At 50.8% G+C, this 20,027-nt stretch overlaps 1 protein-coding gene and 1 long non-coding RNA gene across 2 annotated transcripts; both read left to right on the top strand.

The window, feature by feature from the left end:
- Positions 1-6,865: 6,865 nt before the first annotated feature.
- Positions 6,866-12,381, top strand: LOC311531007 (uncharacterized protein; the record flags this gene model as incomplete). The annotated part of the gene is made up of 3 exons (XM_084648067.1): positions 6,866-6,992; positions 7,620-7,733; positions 8,025-12,381. 3 exons carry the CDS (start codon positions 6,866-6,868, stop codon positions 9,962-9,964), a joined length of 2,181 nt encoding a protein of 726 aa, XP_084504193.1. The 3' UTR covers positions 9,965-12,381.
- A 3,392-nt stretch (positions 12,382-15,773) lies between these two features.
- On the top strand, positions 15,774-17,408 carry LOC311530936. Its single transcript, XR_014714122.1, has 3 exons — positions 15,774-15,854; positions 16,475-16,588; positions 16,904-17,408. It is a non-coding gene; the product is annotated as an uncharacterized lncRNA (long non-coding RNA).
- The last annotated feature ends 2,619 nt before the right edge of the window (positions 17,409-20,027 follow it).

Raw genomic sequence — 20,027 nt, 5'->3', positions numbered from 1 at the left:
AAAGATGTTGGCATGCTGTGGGGCCATGCGGGTACTCCTAGCAGTCCCGCTGACTTGAAAGTATAAATTGTCCCCAGATCTGAAATGGTTGAGGGTGAGGACAAAGTCACAAAGCTCAGCCACCAGGTGTGCCGTAGGCTCATCAGGGATAATGTTCCTGACAGCTTGTAGCCCATCCTCATGTGGAATATTGGTGTAAAGAGCTTCTACATCCGTGGTGGCCAGGATGGTGTTTTCAGGAAGCTCACCAATACGTTGTAGTTTCCTCAGGAAGTCGGTGGTGTCTCGAAGATAGCTGGGAGTGCTGGTTGCATAGGGTGTGAGGAGAGAGTCCACATCGCCAGATAATCCTGCTGTAAGAGTGCCGATGCCTGAGATGATGGGGCGTCCAGGATTTTCAGGTTTATGGATCTTGGGTAGCAGATAGAATACCCCTGGTCGGGACTCTAGGGATGTGTCTGTGTAGATTTGTTCCCATAATGTATCAGGGAGTTTCCTGAGCAGTTGGTATAGTTTCTTTTGGTACTCCTCAGTGGGATCGGAGGACAGTGGCCTTTAGAATGTGGTAGAATCCTAGAATATGAGGGTTGGAAGGGACCTCAGGAGGTCATCTAGTCCAACCCCCTGCTCAAAGCAGGACCGATCCCCAATTAAATCGTCCCAGCCAGGGCTTTGTCAAGCCTGACCTTAAAAACTTCTAAGGAAGGAGATTCCACTACCTCCCTAGGTAACGCATTCCAGTGTTTCACCACACTCCTAGTGAAAAAGTTTTTCCTAATATCCAACCAAACCTCCCCCTCTGCAACCTGAGACCATTACTCCTTGTCCTGTCATCCACTACCACTGAGAATAGTCTAGATCCATCCTCTTTGGAACCACCTTTCAGGCAGTTGAAAGCAGCTATCAAATCTCCCCTCATTCTTCTCTTCTGTAAACTAAATAATCCCAGATCCCTCAGCCTCTCCTCGTAAGTCATGTGTTCCAGTCCCCTAATAATTTTTGTTGCCCTCCGCTGGACACCAATATCCACATCTCCAATATTTCCACATCCTTCTTGTAGTGTGGGCCCCAAAACTGGACACAGTACTCCAGATGAGGCCTCACCAATGTCGAATAGAGGGGAACGATCACGTCCCTCGATCTGCTGCCAATGCCCCTACTTATTCATCCCAAAATGCCATTGGCCTTCTTGGCTACAAGGGCACACTGTTGACTCATATCCAGCTTCTCATCCACTGTAACCCCTAGGTCCTTTTCTGCAGAACTGCTGCCTAGCCATTTGGTCCCTAGTCTGTAGCACTGCATTGCATTGTTCCGTCCTAAGTGCAGGACTCTGCACTTGTCCTTTTTGAACCTCATCAGATTTCTTTTGGCCCAATCCTCCAATTTGTCTAGGTCCTTCTGTATCCTATCCCTCCCCTCCAGCGTATCTACCACTCCTCCCAGTTTAGTATCATCCGCAAATTTGCTGAGAGTGCAATCCACACCATCCTCCAGATCATTTATGAAGATATTGAACAAAACCGGCCCCAGGACCAACCCTTGGGGCACTCCACTTGACACCGGCTGCCAACTAGACATGGAGCCATTGATCACTACCCGTTGAGCCCAACAATCTAGCCAATTTTCTAGCCACCTTATAGTGCATTCGTCCAGCCCATACTTCTTTAACTTGCTGACAAGAAGACTGTGGGAGACAGTGTCAAAAGCTTTACTAAAGCCAAGGAACACCACGTCCACTGCTTTCCCTTCATCCACAGAACCAGTTATCTCGTCACAGGAAAGTTGTAGGGAAGGTGCCTGGCAGCCTCCTGTTCATAATTATTAGGGGAAATTAACCTAGTTAGCATATGTGACTCCATTTAGGGTTTCCTCTCGGCCATTAACTAGAAGCGAGCACACCACGTAGCAAGGAAGGAAGGAAGGATCCTTCAGGGTGGACAGCTGGACAGTTTCAAGAGAAGGGAAACAAAGGAGACAGGAACCAGCCGACATGCCTGAAATAGCTGCTAATTTAGCGTTTTTGCAGGGGGAAGGTGGCTGCAGGGGATTGGTGATAGATAAGGAGAAGGCCTGTTTGTTGGGTTATGCGCCCCGAGGCACACAGGCAGGATGTTTTGCCAACAGTATATAATCTTTGTGTAACCTGTAATCGGGGTCCCGTTCAGCTTAAGAGAACGGTACCACGCTTGAGCGTAATAAACCTACAAACTCTGAGACACTCTGCAGTCTGTCTTTATTTGGTTGCCTCAGCCTAGAAACGAAGTGTAAGTGTCCTAACTGGAATAATTCGTAACAGTTGCTGTAAAATATGAAGGGAAGCTGTCGGGATTCCTGACCCCATCCCCGGCTCAAAGCTGGACCTGGGCCAAGCCTGGGGAGGGGCTCCTCTCCCTGCCTGCCTCCACGGCCCTCCATAGCCTGCAGTTCAGCTGCGTAGCCTGACGGGAACACAGTTTCTGACCCCCGACCTTCCGTTAGCAGAGTGATTGCTAGTCCCTGAGTTCCCCCTTCGGGGCCAGGTTGTCTCATTCCCAAATAGTCTCGCATTGCTCCAGGCCGTGCTGAAAAGCATTTAGTGTTTGTACATTTTATCCCTTATGGGCCAGAATTAACTAGATGCTAAAAAGGTGGGAGAAGGGACAATAAAATGTGGAGTTTTCGCTTCTGTGCTATTTCAGGGCAACGGGGTGAGTGCGAGAGATTCCCTCCTTCCCCTCTCACTGTCACGCTCCTCTCTCCACACAGCAGCCTCTGTCCCAGCCATGGAAAGTTTAACCTGCCTCCGTTCTATCCCTCCATCTCCCACGGTGTCACGTACCACCCTGTCCCCGGCTCTCCATGCTTAGGAGTCACAGCTTTGATGTCTGTGATCTTAGTCAGACTCCTAAGGGAGGGACTCACCATCTACTAAGTAGCACTCGCTAGGCAAGGGTCATGGGTTCCAAAACTCTGTGAATGGAGAGAGGCTGGGGATAAGTATTAATACTTGGTGGTATGGGCTCCTTTGTGAGGGCCTTACATGCTAATTGCACTTCCTCCTCGCTCCACTGGGGAATATCAGAGCTCATTTTGATTCCATTAGGAGTCTAGTTCCAGGCCGCTGAGCTCACTTGGGGCTCATGGTGCACCAGCCCTGAGGCTCCCCTCCTACAGGCTGAATTCACCAAAGAGCTGAACTGACTAAGAGCTGAAATCGCTGAGCGTTGTGTTAAGTAGTGGGGGAGCCTGATGATCTATTGTGGAGCAGTTTGCGGGAGTGCCTTGTGGACAGGCTGGTGGAGCAGTTCATAGGACGGCGGGAGCTGCTGGTGGGCCGCAGAGCGGAGCTGAGCGAAGCAGTTCGTGGGGCAGCGAGCGAGCGGAGCGGAGGCCTATGGAGCTGTGGGGTGCTCAGCTTCAGATCATGTAAGGTGCCTCTTACCCCCGCCCCCATCTCCACCCAGGTTGGGAGGTAAAGCTCTGCAGATAAACTTTCGAACTCTGGAGCTGCCCTGACCAGGGACAGAGACTTTTGGGTCATTGGACTTTTGGGACTTTGGGTGATTCGGGGTTGCTGGACTCAAGAACCAAAGGGAAAGGGCATGCCCCAATTTGCTTGGGGTGGGTTTTTTTGCTCATGGGTTGTGTTAGGAATCCTGTTGGTGGTGTTTCCCCAACATAATGCCACATTGTTTCTCTCTGTTATTAAAAGGCTTTTTGCTACACTCAGACTATGTGCTTGCCAGAGGGGAAGTATTGCCTCTTGGAGGCGCCCAGCGGGGGTGGTATATATTTGTCCCAGGTCACTGGGTGGGGGCTCGAGCCGGTTTGCATTGTGTTATTGGAATGGATCCCCTAGATACTGAACCCGGCCCTTGTTGCTGCCAACTCTGACGGGCCAAGGGTTACATGAGTCTAACCCACCTGCCCCCTGGTTCCTTCCTCCTCCATCGGAAAGCAGAACTTGTCCCTGACGCGTTCCCAGCACTTCTGGCACAGTGGGTGCTGTTAGGGTGGCCACGTGCCCGGTTTTCAACCATGAAGTCCAGTGGAAAAGGGGACCTGACAGTGTCCGATCACATCTACTGACCGGACAGCCAAAGTCGAGTTACTGCGGGTGGGGAGGCACTGGGTCATCACTCCCATCAGAGCCGACTCAGCCGGGGCTGCCTCCTACCTGCACTGGGCAGCTGCAGCTCCCAGCCCCGGCTCCACAGACAAGCCCTTCCTGACCTAGGCAGGGAAGGGGGAAAGAGAAGTGGAGGGCGGGTAGACCCTTGGAGGAAGAGGTGGAGTTGGAGCAGGGCCTTGGAGGGAAGAGGTGGGGCAGGGATGGGACCTTGGGGGGAAGAGGCGGGGCAGGGGAGGTTGCAGCACTCCGACTTGAGTGTCCATTTTTAAAATATTCCCAAATTGGCAACCCAAGTCGCTAGCTGAGAGGTTGTCAAAATTTTTAGCAAATATAGAAATACCCTTTTTCACAGCAGCGGATTTACTAACTACCAATAAAGAAATTAGGATTTTCATGTTTATCGGAGAAAGGGGATTGTTGGCCCCTTACTGAAACTTAATGGGTTGGCCATTAGTTAGGCCATCTCCTAACACCAAAAGAAAGGGGATTAATAAATTGTATTTGTTCTTAACTCTGTGCAATGATGAAGGAAGCATCCAGAGTGGAGAGAACACCCCACAATGGGGACAGCTGTCCTGAGTGATCACAAGATTGGGGGTCGAGCGCCTCAGGAGCCCTGGGCCCAGCCTTGGGGTTACGGGGGTCCAGAGTGGAAGGGGGCAGGGGGAGGGGTCCTCGAGGTCATGCAGGCCTCTGGGTAAAGGACTCAGATCCTTTTGCTCGCCAGTTCCTCTGGGGCTTGGTAGAAGCCAGAAAAGTTCCCCACACTGGGAGGAGTGTTCCCCCTTCTTACCTCTGTACATATTGATTGGTTTCTAGTAAAGTTAATTGGGATTATAGGGGCAAGTGTGAGAGCGGGCACCAGCGAGAGTTGCTGGCCACCCTCTGAGGCCACCAAATTTGGTGGTGAGAACCCCTGGGCAAGATGCTCATGATGGTCCCTTGTGACCTTGGAGCCTGTGAGTGTAACAGGAGCCGGGCACAGGGATGCTGATCCTTCGGTGAGTTGATCGCTAGGACCCAGGAGCGGCTGGGGGGCGACTTTGGGGGGAGCGATCGCGGGGCTCAGGCCCGGCCCAGGAAGTGACTCGCAGCCGCTGCGGGGACTCTGGCTCCCGGCGAGATCCCCGAGCCCCGGCGGCTGGTGCTGGGAGCCCGGAGCCCGGGCTGCAGCCGCGAGAGGGGAACCTCCAGCCGGGCCCTGCCCGCTGCTCCCCGGGAGCCTCTCCCAGGGCAGAGACCCCAGCCCGGCCAGGGCCCCTTCCCGGCCCGGCCCCTGCCCCGGGGGGCCCCGCTCGGGGGCAAGGTAAGAGAGACCCTCCCATCCCCCCCTGCAGCGGGGCCCATCCCCTTCACATCTGGGCTGCAGGGGGAGGAGGATAAAGAGGGGCCGGAGGCGGGTGCAGGGGATGCCGGGGGCAGGCTGGGATGGGGGCAGGGGTGCACGGAAGGGAAGATGGGGCAATGGAGGAGGATCGGGGACTGTGGGGCTGAGGGGAGCGAGGTCGGGAATGGGGGAGGATGTGAGTGGGGGGCACAGCGAGGGAAAGGGGGGATGTGGGGAGGCGGGCGGAGAGAAGCTCTTCTCAGCTTTGGGAGTGATCAGGGGACTAACCCCTCAGGGTGCAGAAGCTACACGGAAAAAAACCCAACCCCCCCTCAAACCGCCCCCCCACGACACACACACCCGGCTCTGAGTGTGTTATTGTCAGACACCCCTGTGGTGGTGGGGTCTGTGTGCCCTTGAGTGTTGGGGGCTGCCCAGGGCCATGGTCTGATTTCCCTGTAGGGTTCAGATCTCAGCTACACCAGAGTCAGACCAGAGTCACTGCTGGCTCAGGCAGGGGGGTGTGCGGATGGGCCAATGGGATCAGCCTCTTCCTGACTGACCGTGGGGGCTGCCGGAGGAGTCTAGGACAGGTCAATCTTCAGGTGATGCCACCAGAGGGCTCCAGGTATTGCTAAGGGAGAGGAATTTACACTGCAATGGATGGAAATCTCCCAAAGTGGCCCTTTTGATTCTTCCCTTTTCTTTAGCATTTGGCTCAGATATGCTGTTACTGGGAGGGTCTGAAGAGTCTGGGGGGAATCGGGGTGTGACAAGGACAGAAGCCCCTTCTGTAACCTCCCTCTCGCCCCGACAGGCTGAGGAATCAGGTCCACGTTTCACTAAAAATCGGCCAGTTTTCCAGAGGAGAGAGAAGGGTAATGGCTGTGTTGGAGCCAGCTCAGGTAGGGGAGTTTCAGGGTGCTGCTGAGCGGGGCAGGGAGGAGTTAGGGTTTGATAAACCTACTGATTTACTAAGTAGGCCCATTGTGGCAGGGAAATGGGGAGGGGACATTCCCCCATTTCTCAGGCAGGATATAACCACCTCGGCAGGGCTGGGACCATTTTCCAGGCTCCCAGTGCTGGAGCCTGACCCCACTTGCCTGGGGCTGCTGTGAAATAGGAAGGGAAGCTGTCAGGATTCCTGCCCCTGTCCCCGGCTCAGAGCTCTGCTTCCTGTCCCAGTCTGTGGCTGGCAGGCGTGTGGGAAATGAGAAGATCCTGGCGTGCTCCGTGTGCTGGGGCGGACAGGGAGCTCTCACCTTCTCCGCCCCCTGAAGCCTCCTGGCTGCTCTGAGCAGGGTGTGGGTGGGATTCTGCTACTCTGGCCCTCCCACAGCTTCACGTTTTTTTTTCCTTTCCCATGAGTAGTGGGATTGTGTCTGGGGCAGCAGGTGCTGAGTGGGGGACTCTTGGTGTTTCAGATGCTGGTGACCTTCGAGGAGGTGGCTATTTATTTCACCCAGGGGCAGGGGGCTCTGCTGGACCCCGCTCAGAGAGCCCTCTACAGGGACGTCATGCAGGAGAACTATGAGACGGTGACCTCGCTGGGTAAGGGATTCCCGTCCCCTCAGTTATTAGAAGCTGTGCGGTCTACGTGTCTTAATGTGGTGAGGTTTTTCCCTGGTCAGTTGGAGCAGAGGCGAATGGGTTCCATAATGCACAGCTGCCATGTGAGAAATACATGCATTTCGGTGCCCTCTCCACTGGGACACGGGAGTCAAAACCCAATGGACAAGCTAAACCATCCCCACCCCTCCAGCTTTCAAAGGGGCATAAATCCGCATTGTCTTGTCTTGTCTGTGTTGTTTCTTGGCTACACATACAATCTCTGTTCATCTCCCTCCTTGGGAATAGCTCCAGGCATGGGGAGGGCTCTGGGCTCTGCAGGTTTAGAAAGAGGTACGCTGAAGTCGAGACCTGTGTGTGAGTCAGCAAGGCCCCCAGAGCGCACAGATCCTGAGAACGCCTAGTGAGGGTGTAGTAATAATTCAACTCACCTCCCCAGACAACGTCCTCTGCGCAAGGGGGCTCAGTGACCCTGTTCCCATCCTCTTGGATTCCACGTTCCTCCAGCAGAGCACAGGGACAGGTTCCACTCACGGAACGTCCTTTGTGACAAATCCTCCACCGATGGTCCATGCACCCTGATCTGGACTCATTTCACCTTCTGCACAGGATTTCCCATTCCCAAACCTGAGCTTATCGCCCGGCTGGAACGAGGGGAAGAGCTGTGGGTGTCCGATCTCCAGGATTTCAAGGACAGAAGGCTTCGGAGATGCACCAGCACAGGTGAGGCCTGACAGAGAAACCATCCAGGGAATGAAGGAAAAAGTTGAGAATCCCAAAATACGATGTGAGTAACGCCCTCAGTTCTTCTTCATCTCACCGAGAGCAGGGCTCTGGTCAGCAGATATTGCTCACGCCATTCCACCCTTCCCGTCTCTCCTTTCTTGTAAGTGTTAGGGTGGGATGTGGAGGCAGAATGCAATTGCTCAGTCTTTGTGTTGGCTTTTCCCTCAGTGGTATTCCTCTTTCTCCCCAGCACAATGACTCCTCTCTGGATTGTGTCTCTCCCAGCAGGTGCTGAGCGAGCGAGTGAGAAGAAGGAGGGGAATCATCATGAGGCAGTTCCTGGGGAAGTGGAACCACAGGGGACCTTTTTGGGAAGAGCTGAAGGGAATTTTTCCCCTTGCTGGAATCAGGGAGAAGCCTGGGGAAATTGGCACAGGTCAGAGAGGCTTCTGATAAACCAACCCAGGAAGAAAGTGGATGAATCTGTGAATGGTGGGGGAGGAGACGAGAATCCCAGAGAGCAGCAGACAAATCCCAAGGAAGAGACACCCTGGCACTGCCTTGAGTGTGGGAAAGGATTCATTGTGAGATCACAACTTGTTACACATCAAACAGTCCATACGGGAGAGAAACCATTTCAATGCTTGGACAGTGGGGAAAGCTTCAATAAGCACAGAGATCTTAATGACCATGGGAGAAGTCACACTGTAGACAAGCCCGTTCAATGCGTTGAATGCAGGAAATGTTTCAGTTCAAAGTCAGCACTAAATTCACATGAGAAAAGCCACACAGGAGAGAGACCCCACTGGTGCTTGGTCTGTGGGAAAAGTTTCAAGCAGAAATCAGACCTTGTTCGTCATCAGGCTATCCACACGGGAGAGAGACCCCACAAGTGCTTGGATTGTGGGAAAAGTTTCATAACAAAGTCACACCTTGTTCAACATCAGGCAATCCACACAGGAGAGAGACCCCACAAGTGCTTGGATTGTGGGAAAAGTTTCATACAAAGGTCACACCTTGTTCAACATCAGGTAGTCCACACAGAAGAGAGACCCCACACGTGCTTGGACTGTGGGAAAAGTTTCAAGCAGAGGTCATACCTTGTAAAACATCGGGCAGTCCACACAGGAGAGAGACCCCACAAGTGCTTGGACTGTGGGAAAAGTTTCAAGGAGAGGTCATACTTTGTAAAACATCGGGCAGTCCACACAGGGGAGAGACCCCACAAGTGCTTTGACTGTGGGAAAAGTTTCATAACAAAGTCACACCTTGTTCAACATCAGGTAGTCCACACAGAAGAGAGACCCCACAAGTGCTTGGACTGTGGGAAAAGTTTCATTCATAGGTCACACCTTGTTCATCATCAGGCAATCCACACAGGAGAGAGACCCCACAAGTGCTTGGACTGTGGGAAAAGTTTCATACAAAGGTCATATCTTGTTTATCATCAAGCAATCCACACAGGAGAGAGACCCCACAAGTGCTTGGACTGTGGAAAAAGTTTCATGCAGAGATCAGTGCTGGTGAAACATCAGAGAATCCACACACGAGTGAGACCCTATAAGTGCTTGGACTGTGGGAAAAGTTTCGTACGAAGGTTACGCCTTGTTCGTCATCAGGCAATCCACACAGGAGAGAGACCCCACAAGTGCTTGGATTGTGGGAAAAGTTTCATAAGAAAGTCACACCTTGTTCAACATCAGGTAGTCCACACAGAAGAGAGACCCCACAAGTGCTTGGACTGTGGGAAAAGTTTCAAGCAGAGGTCATACCTTGTAAAACATCGGGCAGTCCACACAGGAGAGAGACCCCACAAGTGCTTGGACTGTGGGAAAAGTTTCATACAAAGGTCAGGTCTTGTTTATCATCAAGCAATCCACACAGGAGAGAGACCCCACAAGTGCTTGGACTGTGGAAAAAGTTTCATACAGAGATCAATGCTGGTGAAACATCAGAGAATCCACACAGGAGTGAGACCCTATAAGTGCTTGGACTGTGGGAAAAGTTTCACATGGAGACCGGCGCTGGTTAAACATCAGAGAATCCACACAGGAGTGAGACCCTATAAGTGCTTGGACTGTGGGAAAAGTTTCACATGGAGACCGGTGCTGGTTCAACATCAGGGAATCCATACAGGAGTGAGACCCTATAAGTGCTTGGACTGTGGGAAAAGTTTCACATGGAGACCGGCGCTGCTTAAACATCAGAAAATCCACACAGGAGAGTGACTCTATAAGTGCTTGGACTGTGGGAAAAGTTTCAGACAGAGATCATACCCCATTAAAAATGGGAGAATCCACACAGGATGAACGTGGTCCACTCCCAATGACTGATGAGGAGGGGTCAATACCAAGAGAGGGAAAATTGCTTTTGTAGTGAGCCTGCTTCAGGCCCAAATTGTTGGTTTTAAGTTTGCAAATGAATTGTCGCTCTGGAGTTTCTCTCTGAAGTCTGTGTTTGAAGTTTTTTGGTTGAAGGATGGCTACTTTTAAATCTGTTATTGAATGTCCAGGGAGACTGAAATGTTCTCCTACTGGGTTTTGTATGTTACCGTTCCTGATGTCGTATTTGTGTCCATTTATTCTTTTACATAGAGACTGTCCGGTTTGGCCAATGTACGTGGCAGAGGGGCATTGCTGGCCCATGATGGCATAGATCACATTGATCGATGTGCACGTGAATGTGCCCCTGATGACATGGCTGATATGGTTAGGTCCTATGATGGTGTTGCTAGAGTGGATATGGGGACAGATTTGGCAATGGAATTTTTTGCAGGGATTGGTTCCTGGGTTAGTGTTTCTGTGGTGTGTTGCTGGTGAGTATTTGCTTCAGATTGGGAGCTGTCTGTAAGCGAGGACTGGCCTGCCTCCCATGGTCTGTGAGAACGAGGAATCGTTTTCCAGGATAGGTTGTACATCGTTGATGATGTGCTGGAGAGGTTTTAGTTGGGGCTGTACATGATGGCCAATGGTGTTCTGTTATTTCCCTTGTTGGGCCTGTCTTGTAGAAGGTGACTTCTGGGTCTCCATCTTGCTTTGTCAGTCTGTTTCCTCACTTCCCCAGGTGAGTTTTGTAGTTTTAAGAATGCTTGATAAAGATCTTGTAGATGTTTGTCTCTGCCTGAGGGATTGGAGCAAATGCGGTTGTATCTTGGGGCATGGCTGTAGACAATGGATCGTGTGATGTGTCCTGGATGGAAGCTGGAGGCATGTAGGTAAGTATAGAGGTCAGTAGGTTTCCAGTATAGGGAGGTATTTATGTGACCATCACGAATTTGTACTGTAGTGTCCAGGATCTCTTGTGTGGACTGGTGCAGGCTGAGGTCGATGCTGGGGTGGAAATTGTTGAAATCCTGGCAGAATTCTTCAAGGGCCTCCTTCCCATGGGTCCATATGGTGAAGATGTCATCAATGTAGCGTAAATAGAGGAGGGGGTGCTAGGGGACGAGAGCTGAGGAAGCTTTGTTCTAAGTCAGCCATAAAGATGTTGGCATGCTGTGGGGCCATGCGGGTACTCCTAGCAGTCCCGCTGACTTGAAAGTATAAATTGTCCCCAGATCTGAAATGGTTGTGGGTGAGGACAAAGTCACAAAGCTCAGCCACCAGGTGTGCCGTGGCCTCATCAGGGATAATGTTCCTGACAGCTTGTAGCCCATCATTGTGTGGAATATTGGTGTAAGATCACCAATAGGTTGTAGTTTCCTCAGGAAGTCGGTGGTGTCTCGAAGATAGGTGGGAGTGCTGTTAGCATAGGGTCTGAGGAGAGAGTCCACATCGCCAGATAATCCTGCTGTAAGAATGCCGATGGCTGAGACGATGGGGCGTCCAGGATTTCCAGGTTTATGCATCTTAGGTAGCAGATAGAATACCCCTGGTCGGGACTGTAGGGGCGTGTCTGTGTAGATTTGTTCCCGTGCTGTAGCAGGGAGTTTCTTGAGCAGCATAGTTTCTTTTGATACTCCTCAGTGGGATTGGAGGACAGTGGCCTGTAGAATGTGGTGTTGGAAGGTTTCCTGGCAGCCTCCTGTTCATAATCCAGCCTGTTCATGATGACTACAGCACCTCCTTTGTCAGCCCCTTTGATTAGAATGTCAGGGGTGTTTCTGAGCCTGTGGATGGCATTGTGTTCTGTATGGCTGAGGTTATGGGTTGTGCGGACAATTTCTCAGGCCTAAACTTGATCTATAGAGAGGAAAGCTTATTATATGGAAATGCTGTAACGCAAGAAACCTACAGGCCTGTGTCCTGTATGACTTAGGCCAGCATAGTAAAGTGCAGTTGGCCTGTGTCTGTTGACACAGATAATCAGTTAAGCCACTTTGGGTATGTGGGAAGGGGCTGGAAGGGGGACTGAGGGGGACCAAGCAGTGTCCGAAAGATCCCCAACTGTATGTTATTGCACCAGCCAGCTCTGTAAAAACCCCCAGCTGTAATATTGTGCTAGGTAACTGCAGATTTTGTTCACGCTGATAAACAACTTTGCTGTACTAATATGGAGTTGTTTTCCTATATTCCTTATAAGGCATTATTAATGAGGCTTGAGTGTTTTTGTTGTTTATTGATTTTATGTACAATATGGGGAGTGGATTAATTTTTTATGTTTTTGTTTTTAAAGACTGTTGGTGTGCAAATTGTAATACCAATTTTTTTAATTGAAAGATTTGGCCAATGAAATTTTTTTTTGTTTTACTTAAGCAAATGTATTAGACTTTAGTATATTATATTTTTTTGATATTAAACACTTTGTATTTTAAGTTGAATAAAACAAACATTTGCCTTTTGATTTAACTTTTTTATTTGATTTTGAACTAGACTGTTTTATGAAAATATTACACATAACAATTTTGGCCCAGCCAATGAGAGGAGGGCTTGCAGAGAGAGCCAATGGAAAGAAGACTTGATGGAGCAGCCAAGAAGGGCCAGTGAGAGCCATATAAAAAGGACTGTTCAGGAGAGCAGGGAGCAGTCTCTTTCTCCAGCCTGAGGGAAAAGGACTAGCTGTCTATAAAGGGAAGTGTGAGGGGAAGAGCAGTGCGGGGTGGGGTCAGGAGAGCAAGTGGACCTCCAGCCTGACTGCCCGCCAGACTGAAGCCCGGATAGGGGGCAGCGAAGGTGCTGGGGCTATGGGAAAGTGGCCCAGGGATAAAGAGGTAAGCACGAGAACTTGGAGGAGAGGCAGTAAGTGCTGGCCCTAGAGGGTCCTGGGAGTGGAGCCCAGAAAAGCAAGTGGGTCTGTCCCACTTGCTGCAAAAGAGTGGCCCATCCAAGAACTGCAGTTTGCCCCTGAGGGAAGGGCTAGACTAGGGGCTGCAGTCTGTCACCACAGCAAGAAGCTGGGAGCAAGGACAAAGGACTGCTGTGTCCCCTATATGACGTGATCTGATTAAAATATGAACATATAGATCATTTTTGCAACCACTGTTCTATGTTTGCAACAAACCTGTGCAAAAGTGGTCTTGGGAGGTGCCTAGGGAAACAATATCAATACCTGGGTATGATTATGCTATTGGTATGCATGTGTTATTTTTGTATTTGAAATCATGAGTATTGGCTACATGTATTTCTATGAGTTTAATTCTGAATAGGACCAGTGAAGCAGTTGGCCAGCATATTGCGAAGGGACTATTCAAATTGAGTGGCCCATCAAGAAGTACATGGCTGACAATGGGCCTTTGGAGACCCCAATCCACATCTGATGAGCCTTAGAATCATAGAATCCCAGGGTTGGAAGGGACCTCAGGAGGTCAACCCTGCTCAAAGTAGGGCCAATCCCCAATTTTTGCCGCAGATCCCAAATGGCCCCTCAAGCATTGAACTCACAACCCTGGGTTTAGCAAGCCAATGCACAAACCACTGAGCTGTCCCTTCCCAGCCTTCCTGGGAACATTTAAACTCACCTGTGGGCAATGGCTTCTACCTGTAAAGAACTGAGTCATGGAGGGGTGATTTGCCCATGTGCTGGCTCATGTGACTGGACACCATCTTGTTACTGTTCTTTTCCACAGTAAGAACAATGGGATTCCCTCCACATGGCAAAAGAAGATATAAAACGCCCTGGAAACATCTCCATCTTGCCTCTTTCCTCCTCCAGCTTCTCTGCTGCTCAAACCTCTGGACTATGCACTTATCCCAAGGGGAGTGTTCCAACCAGGGAACAGAGGTCCTTCTAATGATTTGGAAGTAACCAGAAACTTGACTTAAGCCAGCAGTTTATTCCATCACTGCTATAAGCCTGAATCAAGAGTTTTGTGATTATTGTATGTATTTGAGTCCTTGGACCAATTTTAACTCTTACCTTTCTTTTTATTAATAAACCTTTACATTTTAGATACTAAAGGATTAGCAACCGCATGATTTCTGAGTAAGATCTGATTTGTCTATTGACCTGGGTGTGTAGCTGATCCTTTGGGATCAGGAGAACCTTTAATTGGGGACACATGTTTAAATAACCACTCATCCCGCTGCCCCAGGAAGCAGTGTCCCCCTCCACACACATGCACCTGGGCTGTAGGGGGAGGAGGATAAAGAGGTGCGGGGAGAGTGGAGTGGGGGCAGGAGGCAGGTGCTGGGGATGCAGGGGACAGACTGGGATGGGGGCAGGGGTGCATTGAAGGGAAGATAGGGGCATCCGGGGGATTGTGAGGCTGAGGGGAGCGAGGCTGGAATGGGGGAAGATGTGAGTGGGTGGCACTGCAAGGGAAAGGGGGGATGTGGGGAGGCAGGAGAGGGGAGTTGCCAAGGCAGCTTCTCCACCCCATCCGACACAAGGCTGGGGAGGAACGGAGAGAAGCTCTTTTCCTCCTGGAACTGGTCAAACCACGTTTGGGAGTGATCGGGGGACTAACCCCACAGGGTGCAGAGGCTAAGAGGCAAAAACCCAACCTATCCCCCCTCCCGCCCACACACACACGGCTCTCAGTGTGTTATTGTCAGACACACCCATGCTGGTGAGGTCTGTGTCTGATAAGTTGTGGAGTCTGCCCACGGCCCTGCTCTGATTTCCCTGCAGGACTCGGATCTCAGCCACACCAGAGTCAGACCGGAGTCACTGCTGGCTCTGGCAGGGGGGACCACGGATGGGCCAATGGGATCAGCCTCTGCCCGCCTGTCCCTGGGAGATGCTGGGGGAGTCCAGGGCAGCTCATTCTCACGTGATGCCACCAGAGGGCTCCTGCTGCTGCTAAGGGAAAAGGGTTTACACTGCAGTGGGGGGCAATCCCCACAAATGGCCCCTTTGGTTCTTCTCTTTTTCTAGCATTTGGCTCTGAGTTCCTGTTACTGGGAGGGTCTAAAGAGCCTGGAGGGAATCTGGGGGTGACATGGACTGAAGCCCCTTCTGTAACCTCGCCCATCGCCCCTGTCGCCCTGACAGGCTGAGGAATCATGTCCATGTTTTGCTCCAGATCATCCTGCCTTCCAGGAGACAGGGAAGGGAAGCGGCTGTAATGGAGCCAGCTCAGGTAGGGGATTTTCAGGGAGCTGCTGGGCGGGGGGGAGGGAGAGGCAGGGAGGAGACAGGGTGTGAGAAACCTGCTGAGTTTCTGAGTAGGCCCATTGGTGGCAGGGGAGGGGAGAGGGGACATTCCCCCATTTCTCATACAGGATATAAACCCCCTCGGCAGGGCTGGGAACATTTTCAAGACTCCCAGTGCTGGAGCCTGACCTTACTGGCCAGAGGCTGCTGTGAAATACGAAGGGAAGCTGTCAGGATTCCTGTCCCGTCCCCAGCTCAAAGCTCTGCTTCCCGTCTCCTCCTGTGGCTGGCAAGTGTGTGGGAAATGAGAAGACCCTGCTCTGCTCCCTGTGCAGGGGCGGACAAGGAGCTCTCACCTTCTCCACCCCCTGAAGCCTCTTGGCTGCTCTGAGCAGGGTGAGGGTGGGATTCCGCTACTCTGACCCTCCCACAGCTTTACAGTTTTTTTTCCTTTCCCGTGACTAGTGGGATTGTATCTGGGGCAGCAAGTGCTGAGTGAGGGACTCTTGGCGTTTCAGATGCCGGTGACCTTCGAGGAGGTGGCTATTTATTTCACCCAGGGGCAGGGGGCTCTGCTGGACCCCGCATAGGGAGCCCTTTACAGGAACGTCATGCAGGAGAACTACGAGACGGTGACCTCGCTGGGTAAGGGATTCCTGTCCCCTCAGTTATTAGAAGCCTTGGGACCTGCGTATCTGAATGTGGTCCGGTTCTTTCCCGGTCAGTTAGATCAGAGCCAAATGGGTTCCATAATGCACAGCTGCCATGTGAGAAATACTTGCATCTCCTTGCCCTCTCCAGTGAGACAAGGTTGTCAAAACCCAATGGACAAGCTAAACCATCCCCACCCCTCCAGCATTTAAGGGGCATAAATCCAGCATTGTCCTGTCTTGTTTCTTGGCTGCACATACAATCACTGTTCACTTCCCTTCTTGAGACTAGCTCCATGCATGGGGAGGGCTCTGGGCTCTGCAGGTTTAGGAAGAAGCAGGGTCTTAAGTGCAGACCTGTGTGTGAGTCAGCAAGGCCCCCAGAGCGCACAGATCCTGGGAACGCCTAGTGAGGGTGTAATAATAATTCAACTCACCTCCCCAGACAACTTCATCTGTGGAACGGGGCTCAGTGATAATTTCCCAATCCTCTTGGATTCCACGTTCCTCCAGCAGAGCACAGGGACAGGTTCCACTCACGGAATGTCCTTAGTAACAAATCCTCCACCAATGCTCCATGCACCCTGATCTGGTCTGATTTTGCCTTCTGCACAGGATTTCCCATTCCCAAACCTGAGCTGATCGCCCAGCTGGAATGAGGGGAAGAGCCGTGGGTGCCCGATCTCCAGGCCTGGAAGGAAGGAAGGCTTCTGAGATGCACCCACACAGGTGAGGACTGACACAGAAACCATGTGGAGAAATAAGAAAAAAGTTGAGAATCCCAAAATGAGGTGTGAGTAATGCCCCCAGTTCTTTCTCATCTCAGCCAGGACAGGGCTGTAGTCAGCAGTTATCGCTCAGGGCATTCCACCCAGCCTCTTAGCTGCAGGAGTTTGCTTCCTAGCTTTCCTGCCTTGTCAGTGTTTGGGTGGGATGTGGAAGCAGAATCCAATTGCTCAGTCTTTGTGTTAGGTTTTCCCTCGGTGCTATTCCTGTTCCTCCCCAGCACAATGACTCCTGTCTGAATTGTGTCTCTCCCAGCAGGTGCTGAGAACAGGTACCGGAATCATCATCAGGAAGTTCCTGGAGAAGTGCAACCACAGGGGACCTTTTTGGGAGGAGCTGAAGGGAATTTTTCCCATTCCTGGGAGCAGGGAGAAGCCTGGGGATATTGGCAGAGGTCAGAGAGGCTTCTGGGAAACCACCCCAGGAACAAAGTGGATGAATCTACTAATGGTGGGGGAGGAGCCAAAGATCCCAGAGCGCAGCAGACAAATCCCAAGGAAGAGACACCCTGGCACTGTCTGCAGTGTGGGAAAGGATTCATTGTGAGATCACAGCTTGTGACACGTCGGACAATCCATACTGGAGAGACACCCCTTCAATGCTTGGACCATGGCAAAAGCTTCAATAAGCTCTCAGATCTTAATAACCATGGGAGAAACCACTATGGAGAGAAACCCTCTCAATGCCTCAAATGCGGGAAATGTTTCATTTGGAAGTCACAACTAATTAGACATCAGTTAAGCCACAGAGGAGAAAGACCCCATAAGTCAGGGGTCTCAAACACGCGGGGTTATTTTCTATGGCCTGCCAGCTCCCCGTGGACCCCCCCCCCGCCTATCTGCCCTGCCCTCGCACCGCTCCAGGAAGTTGCCCGGACCTGAGGGAGGGAGAGCACAGGGATCCAGTTACCTCCCCCGAAGCTCCCATTGGCCGTGGTTAGTGTTTTGTCTGGACCTGTGTGTTTTCATTGAAGTGTTTGGGGGATAAGAGTTGAGAGAACAAGACTGTGGCCTAATCCGACCCCTTTGTGGGGGGGATGACCCACTAATTATTGAGTTTGTCCAGCAAAGTGAACAGACTGAGCAGTCCAAGATGCAGATTCCCGGGGTGCAAGGCTGGGAGTAGAAAACTGGCTGATGTTGCTGTGTCCTTTAGTAACTTCATAAGTGTCTGGCTAGTCACACTCAGTACAGTGCAGTCAGGAGTGAGTTTGGATGCTAGTGGCTGTGTGTGAGCAGAGCACGGAGGGGTTTGTTGTTCACACAGGGAAGCAGCAGGGTGGATTTGATTTCATCATGGTGTTCTACATAAAAGTGCATTCTTGTTGGTTGTAATAACCTTAATACATATTCTTCACAACTCAGAGCTAAATGTAGGTTTCATTTTTAGAAGGTACACACAATACATTTTTAAACAGTGATTTATTTTGAAAACTTTTCAGATGAGTTTTACAGTTATATCAGACAATGAATGTTTGGTTATTTCATTTCATTTATTTTCATTTGGTTATATCATTGTTTGGTTATTTCATTCGTGTCATGCTGTATTAGGAGGAGAACATCACCAGACAGACGTTTAAATTGTTTTATTTCACTAAAACAACAACGTTAAGTATTCTGGATTTTTTTCTTCAACAGCAAAGATATAATATTTTAACAGAAAAGCATATATCCATCGTTTCTTACATTTATCTCCAGACTTCTTCTCCTTGTCCAGATCTATTCCACCTCCAACATTCTTCTATTCATTCAACTTTTTGAAACTTTGCACTTTTGGAGAGAGGGAAGGGATTGACTCTGTGTACACAAATTTGCAGAGGGACAATAGAGGTGAGGTCTGTTATTTCTCACCTCTCTATATTATTTTAAAACATTTTGGCTGTTAACAAGCATGTTACCTCTGGAGACACAAAGGCATAGTCTGAGAACTGGGAAACTAAGCATCTCTGATGGGGTCTTCTAGACTAAGCACTGGGTAGATGGATAGATTAACCTAAGTAATCTATACAGAAGCCTATGGAACCCTGTAAAATTGGGTCCTTAATGAATGAACTATAGGAGCTCATGTACAAAACTTTTCTTAAACATTCCATGAATATATTGTCTCATACTATAGAATTAGAATCTATAATCCCTATTCCCTGATGAGATACATTATAGCTCAAAGATATCTTAATTAAAACTATCTTTAGATAAGTGTTTTCCTCAAAAAGCATTTTATCAAAAAAATCCAATTTAAATTAAAAAACTGATATATTTGATTTTTATTCACCCTGGGAAGCAGAATGAAAGATGCCCTGGGATGGAGAATTAAGCAGTTCAACAATCCAGATTGTACCCTGGGGTATACCTCACACCCCCTGACTTCTGGGACCCAGCATGGCACCATTGAGCTTTCATCACCCTGATCTTGAAAGACAAGCTAAGCAGGGCAAACCAGAGAAGGGGAGCCAGCCGACATCCTCAATTCCACCGACTTTGATTTTGGCTAAATCCTGAACTTCCCCAGGCATGTGAAACATGAGGTTCTGCTGCCAGCCTTCCCCACATGCGTCTGTTTCCTTCCCAATGGTCAGGGGTGAAAGTAACTTAAAGGACTTAGCCCTATGCCAGAATCCTGAGCAGGGGGCGGGGCCTCAACCGGAATTGGCGGGGTCTTTAAATCCCTGGGCCCTTTAAATTGAGATTTAAAGGGCCCAGGACTCCGGCTGCTGCAGTAGCAGGGACTGGGAGCCCCAGGCTCTTTAAATCATGGCAGGAGCAGTAGCTGCAGCAGTGGCCTGGAGCCCTGGGGCTCCGGCATCAATGTAAAGGGCCCAGGGCTCCGCTGCAGTAGCGGTGGCCAGAGCCCCTGGCCCTTTAAATCAATGCCCGAGCCCCACTGCCAGAGCCCTGGATTTCAGGCAGTGATTTAAAGGGCCCAGAGCTCCAGCCACTGCCAGGAGCCTCAAGCCCTTTAAACCGCTGGCCCAGGGAAGCTGCCCCGTGCCGGTGCGGCCGGCAGTGTACCAGCTCTTGCCAGTATGCCAGACCAGCCTGGCTTATTTTCACCTCTGCCAGTGGGCTAAACTATTATGCCACCCCCAACTTCTGCTCTCTCTCCTTTTGCCTTCTCTCTCTCTCCCCTACAAATCTGGCCCAGCCAGCTGAGACACCCAGATGTTTTTCACCAGTGCCAGTAGCCTGTGACCAGAGGGGCGGGTTAGAGCAAGGCCTTAGCCAGCCCAGTGCAGAGAGAACTTTGTCACAGACGGGCTGATCAGGTTTTATCCTACAGGGAGGCTGCAAGCAAGGCTGAACGGTGACAGGAGAAGTTTCTACAGAGGACTGGGAGAAGCTGCAGGAGCCCGGGGAGATGGGTCCCCAGGGGGCAGGGTCTGGGG

The sequence above is a fragment of the Lepidochelys olivacea genome (assembly GCF_965140295.1).
Source record: "Lepidochelys olivacea isolate rLepOli2 genome assembly, chromosome: 14".
NCBI lineage: Eukaryota > Metazoa > Chordata > Testudines > Cheloniidae > Lepidochelys > Lepidochelys olivacea.
The sequence above is the reverse complement of the archived record's forward strand: the minus strand, read 5'-3'. Positions and strand labels throughout refer to the sequence as shown.